The following is an 18,360-nucleotide window of genomic DNA, read 5'->3' on the forward strand; positions in this document are numbered from 1 at the left end:
ACATTTTTATTGGAGTATAATTGCTTTACAGTGGTGTGTTAGTTTCTGCTTTATAACAAAGTGAATCAGTTATACATATACGTATGTTCCCATATCTTTTCCCTCTTGCGTCTCCCTCCCACCCTCTGTATGCCACCCCTCTAGGTGGTCACAAAACACTGAGCTGATCTCCCTGTGCTATGTGGCTGCTTCCCACTAGCTATCTATTTTACGTTTGGTAGTGTATATGTCCATGCCACTCTCTCACTTTGTCACAGCTTACCCTTCCCCCTCCCTGTGTCCTCAAGTCCAATCTCTAGTAGGTCTGTGTCTTTATTCCTGTCTTACCCCTAGGTTCTTCATGACCTTTTTTTTTTCTTTCCTTAGATTCCATATATATGTGTTAGCGTACGGTATTTGTCTTTCTCTTTCTGACTTACTTCACTCTGTATGACAGACTCTAGGTCCATCCACCTCATTACAAATAGCTCAATTTCATTTCTTTTTATGGCTGAGTAATATTCCATTGTATATATGTACCACATCTTCTTTATCCATTCATCCGATGATGAACACTTAGGTTGTGTCCATCTCCTGGCTGTTGTAAATAGAGCTGCAATGAACATTTTGGTACATGACTCTTTTTGAATTCTGGTTTCCTCAGGGTATATACCTAGTAGTGGGATTGCTGGGTCATATGGTAGTTCTATTTGTAGTTTTTTAAGGAACCTCCATACTGTTCTCCATAGTGGCTGAACCAATTCACATTCCCACCAGCAGTGCAAGAGTGTTCCCTTTTCTCCACACCCTCTCCAGCATTTATTGTTTCTAGATTTTTTGAGCAGGCAGATTCTTAACCACTGCACCACCAGGGAAGTCCCTGACTTAAGTTTTATATATTGTATTTTGGAGTAAATTATACTGCAAGTCCTCAAAGGGGAGACTGTCTCATTCTACTCTTAAATCTTCTCTGGCAGTAGCTGTAAATTTGCACATTGGGTAAAATCTCAGAGTAAAAACAGTAACTATTTAGTAGCTATTTAGCTATAGATATTTCAAAAGTTGCTATAGTTTAGCTTTTCATTTTTCAATCTATAGTTGAAGATAATGTTCAGACTTGTTTACATGGAACTTTCATAACTCATCTAAAATGTAATAGATCTCATTTTTCTTGGTCTGTTTCCTGACATTTTTTCCTTTTAATTTCATGTCAATTTTTCATAGTTTGCAGTATTCACAAAAATTTTAAAAGTCTGTGTTTTCTTTAATCTTCAACTTAAAAAAAAATACTTCGTTGCTATTCTGTTTCTGAACACTCCTATCTGTTTAGTTATATGTATTTAACTCTTTTAACTGTGCTTTATATATACAGTTCCATCTCAGAATTTGATTAAATTTGTTGTCATTGTAAACTTCTACCATTCCAGTTATAACTGTCTTGGAATCAGTGTCCCAGTTTTAGGTATAGAGTCACCAGAAGTATATATTAAAATTTTTAATTTTGTATTTTAAAGCAAACGATGTTCAAAATATAAATAAGTTATTTTTCTACTTTAACATCTTGTGTTAACTACTTCTGGCCAGTATTGATAGGCTTTCTTTTATTGTATTTTAGATTTATTTCACTTCTAGCAATGTTTGAGGAACAGATACCATTTTGCCTTTATCTGTTGAGTTTCTGCTAATTTGGGGGAATCAAATGAATATGGTATGTTTTCCTGCCCTCACAAGGTTTGTGTTCCAACTTGGAAAGAGAAGCAGAATAACTGAGTATGATGATATATGGTGTAGTAATGACAAAATACAGTGATGAGATCCAATCCTACCATTTGCCTGGCACTGTGCTTAGACACTTTAGATATATCTTGTTTCCCTTCACAACCCTGAATTACAGTGAGAAAACAGAATCAGAAAATAAAAGTTCCTTGTCCCCAGATGCTATGGCCCAGTACAGTATTAACAAACTCTGTGTGATAAAGGTCTAGCATTTTTTTCTTCTTAATTTCCATTCTATTGCAAGCTGATTGTTTTGTAAAATAAAAATAATGATTAACTAGAAAAATAAAACCTTAAAAAGACATATAAAATACAAGCCTAATTTGCTATAAGTTTCCTAAATGCTCTCAATTTCTGTACTGTCTTGTCACAAAAGTGGTAAACAGTTTGCAGGCCAGCTCTGGTTCTAGGACCATATTTTGATGGGCACTGATCTACATCCCTCTATGGGAGCTCCCAGAGAATCCTGTTTGTATCTCAATCATGGACTCTCCCTACTTGAAAAACAGGGCTGCAACATAACTGGAATAATAATATACATGAATAGCTGTCTGCAAGGGAGGTAGTCTATTTAAGGTATTCATTTGCACTGTAAGGTTCAGAATTAAGCAACATCTTGCTAGCCTAGAAAACCATGGTAGATCAGGAGAAATTCATCTACTTACAAAATTGTGTTTTGTACATACACCATACCTTAAGTTTTCATGCTCTCACTGTACACTGAAGGTCTCATTCTTAGTAACTGTAATAATAAATAGAAAGATATGAGGGTAGTATTGTCTCTCTTATTAGAGTAGGAATTTCATGTATCTTGTATTCACTTCTGTATAATAATTGCCAAGAACAGTGTCTTGTACATGATCTTCAAATAGTTGTAAATGAATGAAGTATTTTTGCATGCAATGTTAGTATAATGTGGTTCAGAATACTGCAGGCATTGGCCTCAAAATCCCATATGCCACTTCATAACTGTGTGACTTTAGGTAAGTTATTTGACTTATGTAAGCCTGTTCCCACATCTGTAAGATGAAGAAAATTGTAACACCTACTTCTTCAAGGTGTCTTGGATTTTAAATGAAAAAATACATGTAAAGCCTTTAACAAAGTACCTAGCATATAGTAAATGCTTAAAAAACATTAATTTTGCTTTTATTAGTTGATGGATAGTATTCTAATATTCTGTATTTAGAGAGGACATCCACATAAAATACATGAAAATTTTAATGGAAACTATCCTCATCTACTCAATCTTGTATATTAAGATAAATTTATTCAGAAATAGGCGTATTGTGTATTATTACTACTATATTTGGAGGTCTAGCATGTACAATTGGAGTCCCAAAAAAGAGACTAGAAAGAAAATGTTGAAGAAATAATGACCATAGATTTTCTAAATTGAGTGAAAAAAAAAGTTATGGAGCCAAGAAGCTCAGTGAACGTCAAGTAAAATAAATACAAAGAAACCGTACCTGAGAGCATTTACTGGTTGTGATAGTCCAACCAGTAAAGTTCAGTGATGGAAGAGGAAATCTTGAAGGAGCTGTCTTGGGAAACGACACATTACGCACAAGGTAACAATGCTTTGAAGGATGGATGGCTTCTCATTTTTTAAAAAAGTTGTGGCAAGAAGATAATGAAATTGGCATATTTAAAGTACTGGAAAAAAAAAGCAAACAAGCAAAAGAACCTGACAGCTCAGACTTTTATGTAGAGCAGAGCTACCCTTCAAATAATGAAGGTAAAATAAAAGACATTTTTAGATAAATTATTTCATTACTAGCAGATCTGCACTAAAGATCTAAAGAACTAAAGAACAGCAGAAAGGAGGTTTTTCACGCTGAAAGCAAATGATACCAGATGACAACTTGGATTTATAGGAAGGAATAAAGTACACTGATACAGTGTATAAGTAAATACATTAAAAACTATATATTTCCTTTTTTATTCGTTTCTTTAAAAAACATATATGCCATTTAACTAAAACTTATTGTAACTATACATATATATTTGGTAACCGCCGCCCCCCTCAAAAAAAAGGCAGGGAAAGGGAACAGAGGGAAACAGAAGCAGATAGGACTACTATAAAACAAATAGCAAATTTTAGGCCTGCATACAGCTCTATCAGTACATACTATAAATGTAAATGGAGTAACACTCCAATTTAAAAGTAGAAAGCAAGTCCTAACTGTATACTATTTATGAGACATCCTTTAAATACAGAGACACAGATATTTTGAAAATGAAAGGATGAAAAAATATTCAATTCAAATACTAAGTTAGCAAAATCTGAGGTGGCCATATTAATATTAGATAAAGTAAACTTTAAGATGATGTTTTACCAGAGGTAAAATGGGACATTTTCTTATCAAGAAGATTCATTAAGTTCATTAAGTTCATATCAAGAAGATTCATTAAATTCATTAAGAAGGTACCACAGTTATAAATGTCTATGTACCTAATAGCAGTTTTAAACTTTATGAAACAAAGCATGATAAAAATAAAAGAAAATACAGGAAAAAAGTCATAATAATCGTTGGAGATTTTAACACCCCCCTCTCAGTCCTTGGTAGGATAAATAGTTTAAAAGCAATAAAATTATCTAAAATGAATAAAGGCTGCCCACATCCAATATTGGCTAGAATGTGTGAAGAAAACAAGAGCTTTCGTACATCGCTTGGTGAAAATGTTAGATGTCATAACCAGTTTGGGAAGAGATTTGGCAGATTTTTATAAAGTTAAACATACACCTACCTTTTTACCCAGCAATTCCTTGGTGTTTATTCAAGAAAAAGGAAAACATATGTCCAGAAAAGACCTGTTCAGGAGTGCTCATAGGAACTTTATTCATGATATCCCAAAGCTGTGTAAACAACCCAGATGTCCACCAGCAGAAGAACTGATAAATAAATTGTGCTGTTACTAAGGTATAAAAAGAGGCTACTGATATACCTTAAAACATGGATCAATTTTGTAGACATTATGTTGAGCAAAAAAAGACCCAAAAGAATACAAACTGTATGATTCCCTTCATATATGGTACTGCAATAGACAACTTGATTCTAGTGAAGAAAATTAGGAGTTTTTTGGTGTATGGCAAGGGGAAGTTGATCCGGAAAGGGATATAAAGGAGCTTCCTGGGGAACTAGAAATGTTGTATTTTGATAGGAGTATGTTTTACACAGGTAGATCTTTTTTGTCAAAACTCAAACTATACACTTAAGATTTATACATCTCAAGGTATATCAGTTTTACTGCAAAAAAAAGTTAAATATTGAACTATTGTTTGTAGGTTTGGTTTTTCTTGATGATATTGAGTTGGCAATTCTAAAACTGCTTACTCTATATTCGAGGATTGTGCAAATGAGTAAATATATTGAGGGAGCCAGATTTCTCACTTCTGGGGGAAAGAAGTTACAGTGGGGGGTGGGAGAACACTAGATTGTATTATATTGTTGGATTGGCGTTGGAGATGTCCATATTAACTCATGCTTTTAAATATACAAATAAGGCAAAATAGATATATTTCTATAAGCAGTATGTATGTATACTATAAATGTGTGCATATACAGTATATGCATGTATTTGTATATACAGCATATATGCATAGGTGTGTGTACACATGCACATAAAACATAGTTCCTATATCTCTGTACTGAAAGAACCTAGAAGCAATGATGCATCAATAACAGTGAGCACCTCTAGTGCCTGGTTTTGGGTTCTACATACCCTTCATCTATAAAAGGAGCCAGGACTTTTATAGAAAGGACTGAATCTAGGGCTGGGTAAGGGAAAGTACTAAATGAAGCTGGATCTTCTTACTGTGCCAGAAAGTAAAGAAATGGTTCACGTAATCACAGGAACATGTCAGAAGGATCCAGAAGCCAACTTGAAAGGGTTCCCACTGTCGGCATCAGGGACAATTTGACTATTGAAATATGAATGGTAGTAATAGGTAATGCATTGAATAAAATAAGAATTCATTCGTCCCTACTGAAACATACAGTGGAATAAATAAATGAATGAATAAATAAATAATGGAAGGACAGAGAAAGCTCCTTACAGTAGCGTTCTAACTAATAAATAGAGAAATGACAGTGAAGTTAGAAATCATTAATGGGATTTAAAACTAGTGGGTAGAAAATTTGGTGACTAGCAGGATATTTACATTAGTCTCTAAAAGTCTCCCCTCAGATTGCTTATTAATTTTAGAGGGGAAAATAGTAAGCCAGTAATGGAAAAACCTGTCAGACGCCACTTTAACCAAGTCCTCAAACCTAACACAGTCAGTATTGGGACCAGCTGATATTATGTGGCTCCTAATAAGATGAAGTGAGAAAGGCAAATACCACTTCAGTGCAAATCCTGTGGAAAATCCATAATCTGAACCTAATCATGAGGAAACATCAGACAAATCCAAACTGAAATGTCAAGGTCAAGAAACACTAACAAAGGCTGTTCCAGATTAAGGGCTAAAAAGATAATGACAACTAAATAATGTATGCTTTTTAAGTTAAATAGACCCAGGGGAGGAACTACCAAGGACATCATTGGGCCAATTGACAGAATTTATTGGGACTGTGGATCAAACAGTATTCTTGTGTAAGTGTTAAATTTCCTGATTTTAATAACCATTGTGTGTGAGATTGTCCTTGATCTTGGAAAATGATAAATGAAAGGGTAAGGGGGCAGAGTGACTTCCAACTTACTCTTAATTGGTACAGAAAAAATGCAGTAAACATTTTGCATATTAATATGTGCATAGTAAGTCCATGCTTATATGAGTAGATTGATAATACAAAATGTAAGCAATTGGGTGATCTGAGTGAAAGACATCGTGTACTAGTTTTAAAACTTTTCTCCAAGCTTGATGAAATTATATAAAGTTCCTTCACAAAACTATATATATGTATATATATATATTTTCCCCCCCCAGATGATAGCATTGGCTTCTTTTCTTGCCCTGGTGGATTAAGTTTTAAATAGTTAATGTTCATATCTTCTTTGGATATCTTTCAGCTAATTGGAGTGTACCTTTCAAATATTATAAAAATAGAGTAAATTTAAGTATTTGTGTATTATAGTTAAGATTTTTTGGTACAGTTTTACTCTCATTTTTAAAATTTGTTTTATAAAATTCTAGTTGCTTTGAAAAATATAAAGGTATAAAAATTTTGAATAAGTCTCCAGGAAATACGTATTATTTGTGATAACACTTTAATATTTGAATCAAGATAGTAAGTTTGTTGAATATGTATTTTTAAAGTGTTTCTCATTGTGCTATGTCCAGTGTTCCTGGGAGTTATATAGAGCCCTTGTTTGTGTAATATACTTGGAAGAATTGAGGGCCTAAGAGTATAAATGTGTTATCTGTGATGTTACCACCAACTTAGGGATTCTTATTTTCTTTTGTGTGACTAACTACTTTGAAATGTTATGAAAGCTGTGGCTTCTCTCCCATGCATATGTGTATTGCTTTTTTTTCATATAATTCAGGGGGTTTCAAGGACACCCTTCACCTTATCCACTGACCCCTCTCTGCAAGCTTAAGTGAAACTGTGTACTGAAGTTTAATGTTCACATTTATTCGTTAGCAAAAAGTGTTTCACTCCAGTTCAGTGTTTTTCTTAGTGCCATTCTAGGACAGCCAGCTTCAGAATCGTTTGCGATACTTGATTTAAAAAAAAAAAAAATTGGATTCCAGAATCTACTGTCCATTCATTCATTCACCAAATATTTGTTAATGTCTACTACATGCTAAACACTGTTCTAGGCAGTAGTAATACAGCAGTGGATTAAATCCCTGCCCTCGTGGTTATCACATTCCTCTGGTGAAGACAGACAGTAAGCAAATAAACACATAAAATGTATAGTATGTCATATGATAAATATCATGCTAGGGATCCCATGGCAGGGATAGGAAGGTCAATTTAAATAAGGTATTTGGGGAATGTCTCACTAAGAAGGCAACATTTTAGCAAAGCCCTGAAGAAGTAAGGGAGTGAATCATACAGATGTTCCAGGAAGAGACAAGAGAAAGTGCAAAGATTTGTGAACAGCACAGGTACCTGTTAAAGTTCAAGACATAGCAAGGAATACAACGTGGCTGAATCTAGAGTGAGGAAAGTGCTGGCAGGTAACGGTGGGGAAGGGGAGTTCAAATAGAGTTGACAGGATTTGACTGCTATCTTTGAAGTGTTATTACTTGCATTATAATGGACAACGGTGGAAACAGGGGCACCGTTAGTATATTATTAATAATCAAAGTGAGGGCAGTGGTGGCTCAGACCAGAAATTGCAGTAGTGAGAAACTGGATACATTTTGAATGTAGAACTGACAGAATTTAAGATTCATTGGTAGAATATGAGCGAAATAGAGGGCTCAAAAATGACTTCAAAGGTTGGGGCTTGAACAACTACAAGATATTTACTGACGTGGAGGAACGAATTGAGCAGCAGGAAGATCTGAAATCGGTTTTGAACTTTGGATGTTTTGAGCTGTCAGATGTACAAGTGAAATGTTGAGTTGAATGTATACATCCTGAAGTTCAGAAGAGAGGTCTGAGCAGAGAATATGAATTTGGGAGTTGACCGCACAGTATTTAAAGCCATTAGACTGGAAGAGGTCGTCAAGGTAAAGTGTTGAAAACAAGACAAGAAGTCTAAGAGCTGAAGTCTGTGGCACTCCCCACCCTGGAGATGAGAAAGAATCACTATGAAGGTCTGAAAAGGAACACCCAGTGAGGCAAAACCAGAAGACCTTGATAACCAGGAAAGCAAGTGAAAAGGGGGTTGCGAGGAGGAGGGAGTACTCAACTTTCCACGTTAATGGGGACAAGTAAGGTGACATCTAAGCTTTGGATTTAGCAAGAAAAGCAATCCTTAACCTTGACAAAAGCAGTTGCAGTGCATGCTAGGGATAAAAACTTGACTAGGATGGGTTCAAGAGGAAGAATTGGAGACAGCTAATATAAAGCATTTTCTAACACACCATTGTAAAGCAATTATACTCCAATAAAGATGTTAAAAAAATAAAGCATTCTCTTTCAAGGTGGCTTTTTGGTATGCTAATGGAGAATGATTTATATCAGGTTTTCTATAATTTGGGCCAGGAATTTTTTTTTTACATGTGGACCATTTTTTTAAAGTCTTTATTGAATTTGTTACAGTATTGCTTCTGTTTTATGTTTTGGTTTTTTGGCCGTGAGGCATGTGGGATCTTAGCTTCCCAAACAGGGATCAAACCCGCACCCCTTGCATTGGAAGGTGAAGTCTTAACCACTGGATCACCAGGGAAGTCCCAGGAATTTATTTTTTTATTATACCCTAATATGATTGTTACATGCACCAGGTTTGAGAACCCCTGTTTTAACGTATGAATGGTGTTTGCTGGCCAGTCATTCTTCAGTGTAGCAAGTGCAAATGATTTAAAAATTAAATGAAAATTCTTATTTAACCACTGCTGACTCAGTGGCTAAAATTTGCAGTTGTCAGTGACTCTCATCAATCCAGTTACAAAACAGGAACATAGAGGCCAGGGACAAAAGTAAAAGTTCTTTTTGTAATTCCTGTTTCCCAGAAAGGATGTCTAATCAGCCAAAAGAAGTTAAAAGATTTCAACAATGTTGACATCTTGAAATTCTCCTCTTCAAATATTGTTTAATATTTAGCATCCTTTATTTTAAAGAAAACAATGAAAAGGTGAATTAGTTTTGAGTTACAACTGCCAAAATCTGCTCAAAATTTAAGCACCAGTTTCTAGCGATGTCTTGGAAATAGTGTGGAATAAAAATCAAACTGTTGTGTTGATTTATCTGCTTTGGGGAAATTTTTTTAAATGTTATTTATTAAAATGAACCCATTTCAGGTTAGAGTAATGTTTCTTAAACTTCACATACTAATGAAGGAACCCAATGTAGTTTAAATGTCTCTACACTGTTCATACTATGAAATTAGGAATGAAGGAACCTTCTAAAGTCATTACAATACGACTTACCCAATTAAGGCTTTAGATGATGTTAAATTATTTCAGACCAAAGAAAATCTGTCTCGTTTCTAAGACTCCAAAAGAAGGTAACTTAAACTTTCCTAAGCAATTTATTCATTTACTTTCAAAATGATTCTCTTTATATTTAAAGTACCATTTAAAAGCCCATTTTCTGGTTCTGAAGAACCTAGGTGCAGGACAGGAATAAAGACACAGATGTAGAGAATGGACTTGAGGACACGGGGAGGGGGAAGGGTAAGCTGGGACAAAGTGAGAGAGTGGCATGGACATATATACACTACCAAATATAAAATAGCTAGCTAGTGGGAAGCAGCCGCATAGCACAGGGAGATCAGCTCAGTGCTTTGCGACCGCCTAGAGGGGTGGGATATGGAGGGTGGGAAGGAGACGCAAGAGGGAGGGGATATATGTATACATATATCTGATTCCCTTTATTATACAGCAGAAACTAACACACCATTGTAAAGCAATTATACTCCAATAAAGGTGTTAAAAAAATAATTTAAAAAAAGCACACTTTCCTTTATTGTATATATTCCTGTCTAAATTGCAAATTGCAGTTTGCTAATTGTAGCTTACCAGAACAGCCCTAAATTGAATGGCTGGGTTGACTACTAGTGTGACATGGGGTAAGTCATTTTACTTTTGTAATGCCACTTTCTCATCTCTATAATGTTGGGATTATAGAATCCTAAGAGAAAAAGATGAAGAAAATATTATGGACTTCAGATAATACAGGTGTCACATTTAGTGATGGAAGTTATTGCCTGGCTTTCACATTGGACTCCAAAGCTCATGCCTAACTTGTTCATCCCATTACCTCTAGCACTTAGCATGGTGCCTGACTTGAGTAAATGATAAATAGCTGTTGACTTGCCGGGAGTCAGGGTAGCTCATACGGGAATAAACATTTGAACTGAACCTAAGAGAAGAGGAGACTTTTGGCAGAAGAGGAAACCGTATGAGACAGGGAGAATAGCACGAGAAAGACTGCAGGTGAGGCAGAATCCCAGCTGGTTTGAGGGAAATGGTAGGAAATGAGACTGAAGCCATGTCTACAGTGTAGAAGGCCTTGAATGCCAGGTTAATCTGTATTTACATTGAGTCAGTCTTTTAATGTCTCAGAGCCTTAGTGTGAGTAAAACACAACCTGCCTAAATTTCAAGGTTGTGGTAAGGACCAGGTAAGGGGAAGTGGAGCAAAATATAATTGTACCTGGAAGAAAATGAGAATCAACGTATGGAACTTTTTTAAAAAATGGAATATATGAGAGGATTGTTTTATAAGAGAAGAGAAGTTAAATATACAAATTCAGTAATTTGAAGGGTTACTTTTTTTTAGGTTTCTTTATGTTGTACTACTTATCTATAGTAGTATGTAGAGAATCTCACATTACAGAATACTCAACTAAGTATCTGGACTGTATGCAGTACTTATAGTTATTGATGACTTAGTGGATCTTTACAAAATGCAAATTACAGTTGTTTTCAACATAATAAAGTCATGTGTTCTCTCCAACTTTAATGTGCATACAGATCACCTGGGGGGTCTTGATGCAGTGCAGATTGTGGTTGAGGAAGTCTGGGGTGGGCTAGAAGAGTCTGCATTTCTAACAAGCTCCCAGGTGTTAGCAGTGCCACTGGTCCATGATTATAATAAAGGTCAAATGAAAATTAAACTGAAAATCAGTAGTCCATCCGAAATTCTAACAGATTTTACTCTTGTATTTTTAAAGCTAATTTTTGTCTTATTTTATAGCATGTAGCATAAATTTTAAGCCAGGAAAGAAGGAGAGGCAACTAGCAGGTTCTTCACTGATTTTCCATTTCTTTTTACAGCAACCCAGTGATGTATTATTTTCCCCTTTTTAGAACCGAGGTAACTGAGATTTAGAGCTGGTAAATAACATAAGTTAAAAGGTCAAGTTTGCGTAGCTGTCGGTCTAATGTTCATGTGTTTGCTGTAACCACTATAGCATCTTAGTTTTTTGTTTGTTTGTTTTCATATATTTGTACAGATTAATTTTTCCCTCTTTAGTGAGAATCATTTAGTATGTTGTTACTTTATGTTTAATTTTAAATTCAATTTAGCCTATTTTTGTCCTATGCATAAAAGTTGCCAGTTTTGCTGAAAGGACACTCCTGTAGTTCCATTGTAGACCTTTTCTGGAACACAAAACCACAAAAGAGAACTAATTATGTGTCTTGAGGAAGATGGCTTTTCATGAAGTCTGTCAAGCCCTAGGCAGTTGGTAGAATCCCATGATAAGGTGGGGAGATTGCCAGAATATTTCAGAGCTGTACTGTGCAAAAATAGGTTTTATCACAGAAGTATGATGTAGGTCATCATAATGTACATTTTTATTTGACTTTTTTACTGTAGTCTAACATTGACATAAAAATATTTCTTTTAGAATGTGAAACACAGAAAGTATGCAAGGTGGAAGGCAACATATATTCACAATTGTTTAAAGAATGGAGAGACTCCTCAAGCAGGGCCTGTTGGGATTGAAGAAGATAATGGTATGTATTTTATCTAAGTAAAATGATATAGTAGAATCACAATTGCTTAATATATTATTATTCAGAGGTTTTAGAAGGAGTGATACAATTTTGTTTCCTTCATCAGGTCCAAAATCAGGTGTAAAATGATAAACTTAGGGACAAGTGAAAAATTAAGGCCAAATTGTTCTAATATCTGTCTGTGTCAACTGCTCTAATATCTGTCTCCGGCCTCTAATCAGATTTCTTTCCTACGTGGGACAGGCAATCCTTTTTTAATCTATAAAGTGTTTCCAAACCGCAAAGAACACTGAATTTATTTTGTATATACCTGAGGTGGGTTTTTTGTGGAGAGAGGGGCAGGTAATACTTTCACATGGTTAGAAATGTATACAGTATATAAGAAATATGAAGTGAAATTCTCCTTTCCACCATACCCTTTATCTTCCCAGATTCTACTGAAACCCAAATAAGTAAATAATGTTTTTAGTGTTTTGTGTATTTTTACAGAGATTATTTTTTATAAATTACTAGGAAATAGGAATATATACCCTCACTTTTTTCACACAATTGGTAATACACACACTGTTCTACATCTGGTTGGTTGGTTTATGTATTCATTCATTTGGAGGACTATTTAGAATTTTATAATGCCACTCAGTAAAAAAGCAACACTACAGTTCTACATATAAATACTATGTGTAAACTATTTTTGCAGCTCTTCTCCTAGAGAAGCAAGCTTTTATGCATCATTTCAAGTGAATTTTTTGCTATCTGTTCCTGAAGGACACTTCATGATATATCCTTGTTTAATCTTGAGGTAGCCTTTTTCACATAGAATGCTTCTTGCAGTCATATAATAAATGCCCTGCATTCATATAATACCTTAAAGCTTGCAGATCATTTTCATGTATCTCATACCCTCAAAAATCTCCAAGAGACAGTTGATGTTATTTCTGTTTTACAGAAGAGGAAATTGAGGTTCTGGGTTTTGGCCTGCGTAATGTCATAGAACCACAGAGAAGGAGAACCAGAAGTTGAATTATTACTCAAAGTCCTTTGTTCTTTTTACCACTATAGCATGAATACTGTAATATTAAGTTGTTATTAAGTGTTTAAAGTTAACTATTCTAAGACATGGTTAAGTTTTGGAGTTATTTACAGCATGGCGGTGAAATTGGATTTTTTCAAGTGTATTGCTACAACCTTATTTCTCACTTTTTCTTTTAATATTTTGCAATGTTTTACATACTTACTTCGCTGCTTTAATACTGACCACAGTCAGGCATGTTTCATGTTAGTCCTACTGTTTACAAAACTATTAGTCACTTTCAGTTTTCCAAAGGAAAAGATCCAAGATCCTTAGCCTACCAAGCAAGACTCGCCACCATCTGGCACTGACCAGTTTTATTTCCTACTCCTGTCTCCTGTTGTCTTAGTCCACTAGGGCTGCCATAGCAAAATACCGTAGACGGGGTGGCTTAAACAAAAGGCATTTATTTTCTCACAGTTCTGGAGGCTGGAAAATCCAAGATCAAGGTCCAGCAGAGTTTGGTTTCTGGTGAAAATCTACTTCCTGGCTTCCAGAGGACCACCTTCTTTCTGTTCTTATATGGTGGAGTGTCAAGGAGAGGGGGCAAAGGAGGGGGAGAGGCGCAGATCATTCCTGTTGGATTAGGGCTCCTCCCTTATGACCTCATTTAACCTGTAGTTACCTCTAAAAACCCTGTCTCCAAATACCGTCACATTGGGGGTGACAGCTTCATCATACGAATTTTGGGGGGATAGTTCAGTCCATAACACCTATATAAACCCTTTATTACATCCATAGAAGTTAACAGCAAGAAAGTACCTTTGTCTCTTTCTTTAATTAAAACCATTTCTCCCTCCTAAAATGTTCATCTTTCTTTACCTGTCTGAATCCTGCCTTTCTGTAAAAGTCTTCCTTCATGTGAATTCTGCAGAGCTATTTTATGTATGTATTTATAGTTTATTATAAAATATATATTTAATAAAGTATTTTCATAATTTATGATAATATTTATAACTTATAGAGCACATGCTAGGTGTTAGGCGCTGTGATAGACATTTTACATATATCATCTAATTTAGTCCCCATATAATTCTGTTGGTAGCTGGGCATCCCTATCCAAGCTCTAATGACTAGTTAATGGAACCTAGGATTTGAACCCAAATCTTTATAATTCTAACGTCTATGCTCTTATTCTACATTTAAGTGGGTGCATTTTTTCCTCAACCAGATAACAAGACTTAATACGTATATATTTTCCCCATTGAGCCTTCCAGGAAAATGTCCCAATCAACCAATCAACTTAACATAATCTAGTCTTCCCTTGAGAACATAGTACCAACATTATGAGAAACACTGCTGTGATTTAGCCATGGTATAGAGCCCCAAATTTGTAATGACCTCCCATTTCCTAGGACATACCCTGTGCTTGCATTTTTTAAATCTTACACATTTTTTTCATTCATTTTTTAAGAAACTTTTTTTTTCTTTTTTAAAGTCATTTTGTCAGCATTACCTGGGTACTAGGGTTGGATAAGACATGGTCCTGTACTATAAGAGCTTGCATTCTCATGGGGAGCTATAGGTTAATAAGTAGTTATAGTACATGTTGGTAAGAAGTGATGCCTGAGCTGAGTCTTAAAAGATAAATTGAACTAATTAAGTCAGGTAAAGAAAAAAGAGAAGGATGCTACAACTGAAGAGAATAGCATCTTCAAAGGCAGGGAGGCGGATTGAGACCTGGCCAACTGTAAGAACTGAAAGAAAGGAAAAAAAAGAAAAATGTTTTTAAGAGTTAATTGGAGAAAGATAATTCTGCAGGTTGTAAGGTGAATCCAGGAGCAGTAATCCAAATTATAAATAATGAAAATCTGGGTAAGATATTGGCCAGAGGGGAATAAAGAGAAGGAAGTATAGTTAAGGAAGTGTAATCAGTAGGATCAAGGAACAGTTTAATATGAAACAAGAGGGAGAAAACAGAAAATGATTCCTGTTTTGGGCTTTTGTGCTCAGAGGCATGGTGATTCCATTCAAAGAAATGGCTAATACAAGATAAGCAGGTTGATGGGAAAAGTCAAGGGAAGGCATTGAGATGCTAATGTGATTACTGCTTGAAGAAGTTCAGTAGCGATTAGATATTCTACCCAAGATTTCAGAAGAAAGGTCACGGCTGAAAGTAGAATTTTGGAGTTGTCAGTTTGAAAGGAAGAAGTGAAGCCAAAGTAAAATGCTGGATCACCCGGGGGGAATGGGTTGCTTAAGAATTAAAACCAAAGATGGAACCAACCTTTTTTCACCTTTAGTAATCATATTAAATTGGAGTCTGAAGCAGAGACACTTCTGTTATCTTATTACATGTAAGGTACATACACATATGTGTAGTAAATGTAAAAATACATGTAATATTCATAATTACTCTCAAACATTTGATTTGAAAGATACTTTACTGCTTATATATGCTTATGTATGAAAATACACCATGAAAAAAATCTTTGTTGTTTTAAACATATCATTTTACTTTTCAGTAGTATTTCAGAGGTATCATTCTAGATACACTGAAATACCATAAATGATCAATTTTGTTTTTCAGGCACTCTTTCAGCATCAGTGACTTTCTCTAATCTTAAACTTTTTAACCTTTTTCTCTTGAAAGTGTTGATTATTATCTTGATCTCTTTTGTTCTGAAATGGTTGTTTCAAGCCCTCTATAATACTATAGATTATTAAATCTATGTAATTTTTATTTTGCTTTCCCAAAATTGGCTTAAATTGAGCTTGTAATTTTTATTCATTATTTTCATTCAGTTTTTATAGAGCTTCTGGATAGTAGAAAATTGTTAGCTATAGAATACTATAGAATACTAATAATCCTTTTAGATATAAAGGAGAATATTTTCATTGTATACTTTTCAACCTGTTAATTTAAAAAATACCCTGGTGTCATTAGGTGTTAATCTAACAGTGTCTGCTCAGAAATGGCTTACGGCTTTAAAAGAGGATGTTATTAAATCTGAATATGTATGCAAAAACTCTTCCTTAAAACTGATTTTTCTTTTTCTCAATGTAGCATTATATTCTCTGTGTTTTTAAATTTTATAAGATATTCTAGGTGTAAAAGGTATTATGTTTAATAAAAGTCTAATTTTCTGTCATTCTGGAATTGAATTCTAGTAAAACTAGTAAAAAAAATAATAGATACTATACCTTAGTTAATTTAGAGTAAGAAAAAAAGAAGTATACTTAATTTTTGAAAACAGTACTATGTCACCGTATTGTCAGAAAATACTTAAGGAAGCCATATGATTGGTACAAAAAAGTGTTCTAGGAAAAATTTAGGCCCAACTGAAGGGATATCTGTTAACATTCAAACTCTACGTTTCCATATCCACTTGGATATGGAACAACAAAGTGGCTCTCTTATTAATCCTTTCTACATAGATAGACAGCTCAATGTGAAATTTTATTCCTTTGTTTTTGTTACTTAATTTGTTGAACAACACACAGGTAATCATTTAATAGCTAGTAAACAATAAATATTGAGTAAAAGGCAGCTGTCAGAAAGTAGAGTTCTTATGGAGAGCATAAATGTGACATGTTTTGCCAAAAATGTCCTCCATTTTTCATAAATTTAAAGAATGGGTTTAAAGAAAATTTATTTTTAAGAAAAATATAATATATGCAGAGATTTTACAGAGTTGGAAAGTATTAATTTAAAGAAATGTTGATCATACTGCCAGGCACAACTAAGTGTTTTAAGAAAAGGAAAAAAATTAAAACAATTATTTTAAGAGAAGCTGCTTATCAATTGCATTAAATAGAATTACATTCAAATGTCTGTCATGTCTGTATAGCAAAATAAGAATATTCGGCATTTCTATTTCAAAATACAGATCCTCCTCAACTTACAATGGGGTTATATCCTGATAACCCATCATAAATTGGAAATATAATTTGAAAATACATTTAATACACCTACCCTACTGAACATCATAGCTTAGCCCAGCCTACCTTAAAAGTGCTCAGAACACTTACAGTAGCCCACAGTTGGGCAAAGTCATCTAACACAAAGCCTATTTTATAATAAAGTGTTGAATATCTCATGTAATTTACTGAATAGTGTACTGAAAGTGAAAAATAAAATGGTTGTAAGTGTATCAGTTTTTTACCCTTGTGATTGCGTGGCTGACTGGGAGCTGTGGCTGCAGCTGCCCAGCATCACAGAGAGTACTATACTGCATATCGCTAGCCTGGGAAAAGATCAAAATTCAAAGTATGGTTTCTACTGAGTTCCTATCACTTTTGCACCATCGTACAAAAACCCCATGAATCAGGGACTGTGTGGACCTCATTTAACATTGCATGTATATTATATAATAGATGTTGAGGAAAATGAAGATGCTGGAACAGCCTCTCTGCCCAGTCAGCCACCTCAGGCATCATCTTCAACGTATGACCCAAGCAACATGCCATCAAGCAGCTATACTGGAATACAGATTCCTCCCGGTGCCCACGCTCCAGCTAATACCCCAGCAGAAGTGCCTCATAGCACAGGTAGGAAATTGAAGCTTAACAAGTTTGAACTCTCCTTTCATAAATAACAACTGCACTTCTCATATTTGTGCCTCATAATGATGGTCCTAAAGCATGATAAGATCTTTAAGTTCCACTTGAGCCCACCAAAAAATTACATCCTTTTCGTTGAAGTTTTAATATTAGTTGTATTTTAATTTTTTAAGAAATAGCAAAATATATTTATGTGCAATTGATTACTATTGCCCTTATGTTTTATTAATAAGTAAAGTTCCTGTGCTTTTTGTGTGTGTGGCTGTTTTCTTTTTCTTCCCCTCCCTTTCTTTCCCCTTCACTGTTCAAGAATAGCACTGAGGTGAATGGGGCTTATTATAGGATGTGTCTGTTAGGTTCCCACTGTGATCACAAGATTCATTTTTCTTGACTTATTCCCTCAGGACCCTGCCTCTGCCCTCAACATGGGTATTATTGATGAAGGAGCAAGCTTTGAGCACAGAATCTCAATAGCAGTGGATTCACAGACAAGTGAAAGGAGGGGG

The 18,360-nt window shown here is 34.9% G+C and overlaps 1 protein-coding gene across 2 annotated transcripts in view; it reads left to right on the forward strand.

Annotated features, from left to right (window-relative positions):
• Nucleotides 1-18,360, forward strand: part of VTA1 (vesicle trafficking 1) — a 65,827-nt gene that overhangs the window by 27,076 nt on the left and 20,391 nt on the right. For both annotated transcript variants that reach the window (XM_007450305.1, XM_007450304.1), the window contains 2 exons: nucleotides 12,174-12,282; nucleotides 17,669-17,842. In XM_007450305.1, the coding sequence (XP_007450367.1) occupies nucleotides 12,174-12,282; nucleotides 17,669-17,842 (283 nt within the window). The remainder of the gene's footprint in view (nucleotides 1-12,173; nucleotides 12,283-17,668; nucleotides 17,843-18,360) is intronic.

Source organism: Lipotes vexillifer, unplaced genomic scaffold (assembly GCF_000442215.2).
Source record: "Lipotes vexillifer unplaced genomic scaffold, Lipotes_vexillifer_v1.1 scaffold112, whole genome shotgun sequence".
In the NCBI taxonomy this organism is placed as follows: domain Eukaryota; kingdom Metazoa; phylum Chordata; class Mammalia; order Artiodactyla; family Lipotidae; genus Lipotes; species Lipotes vexillifer.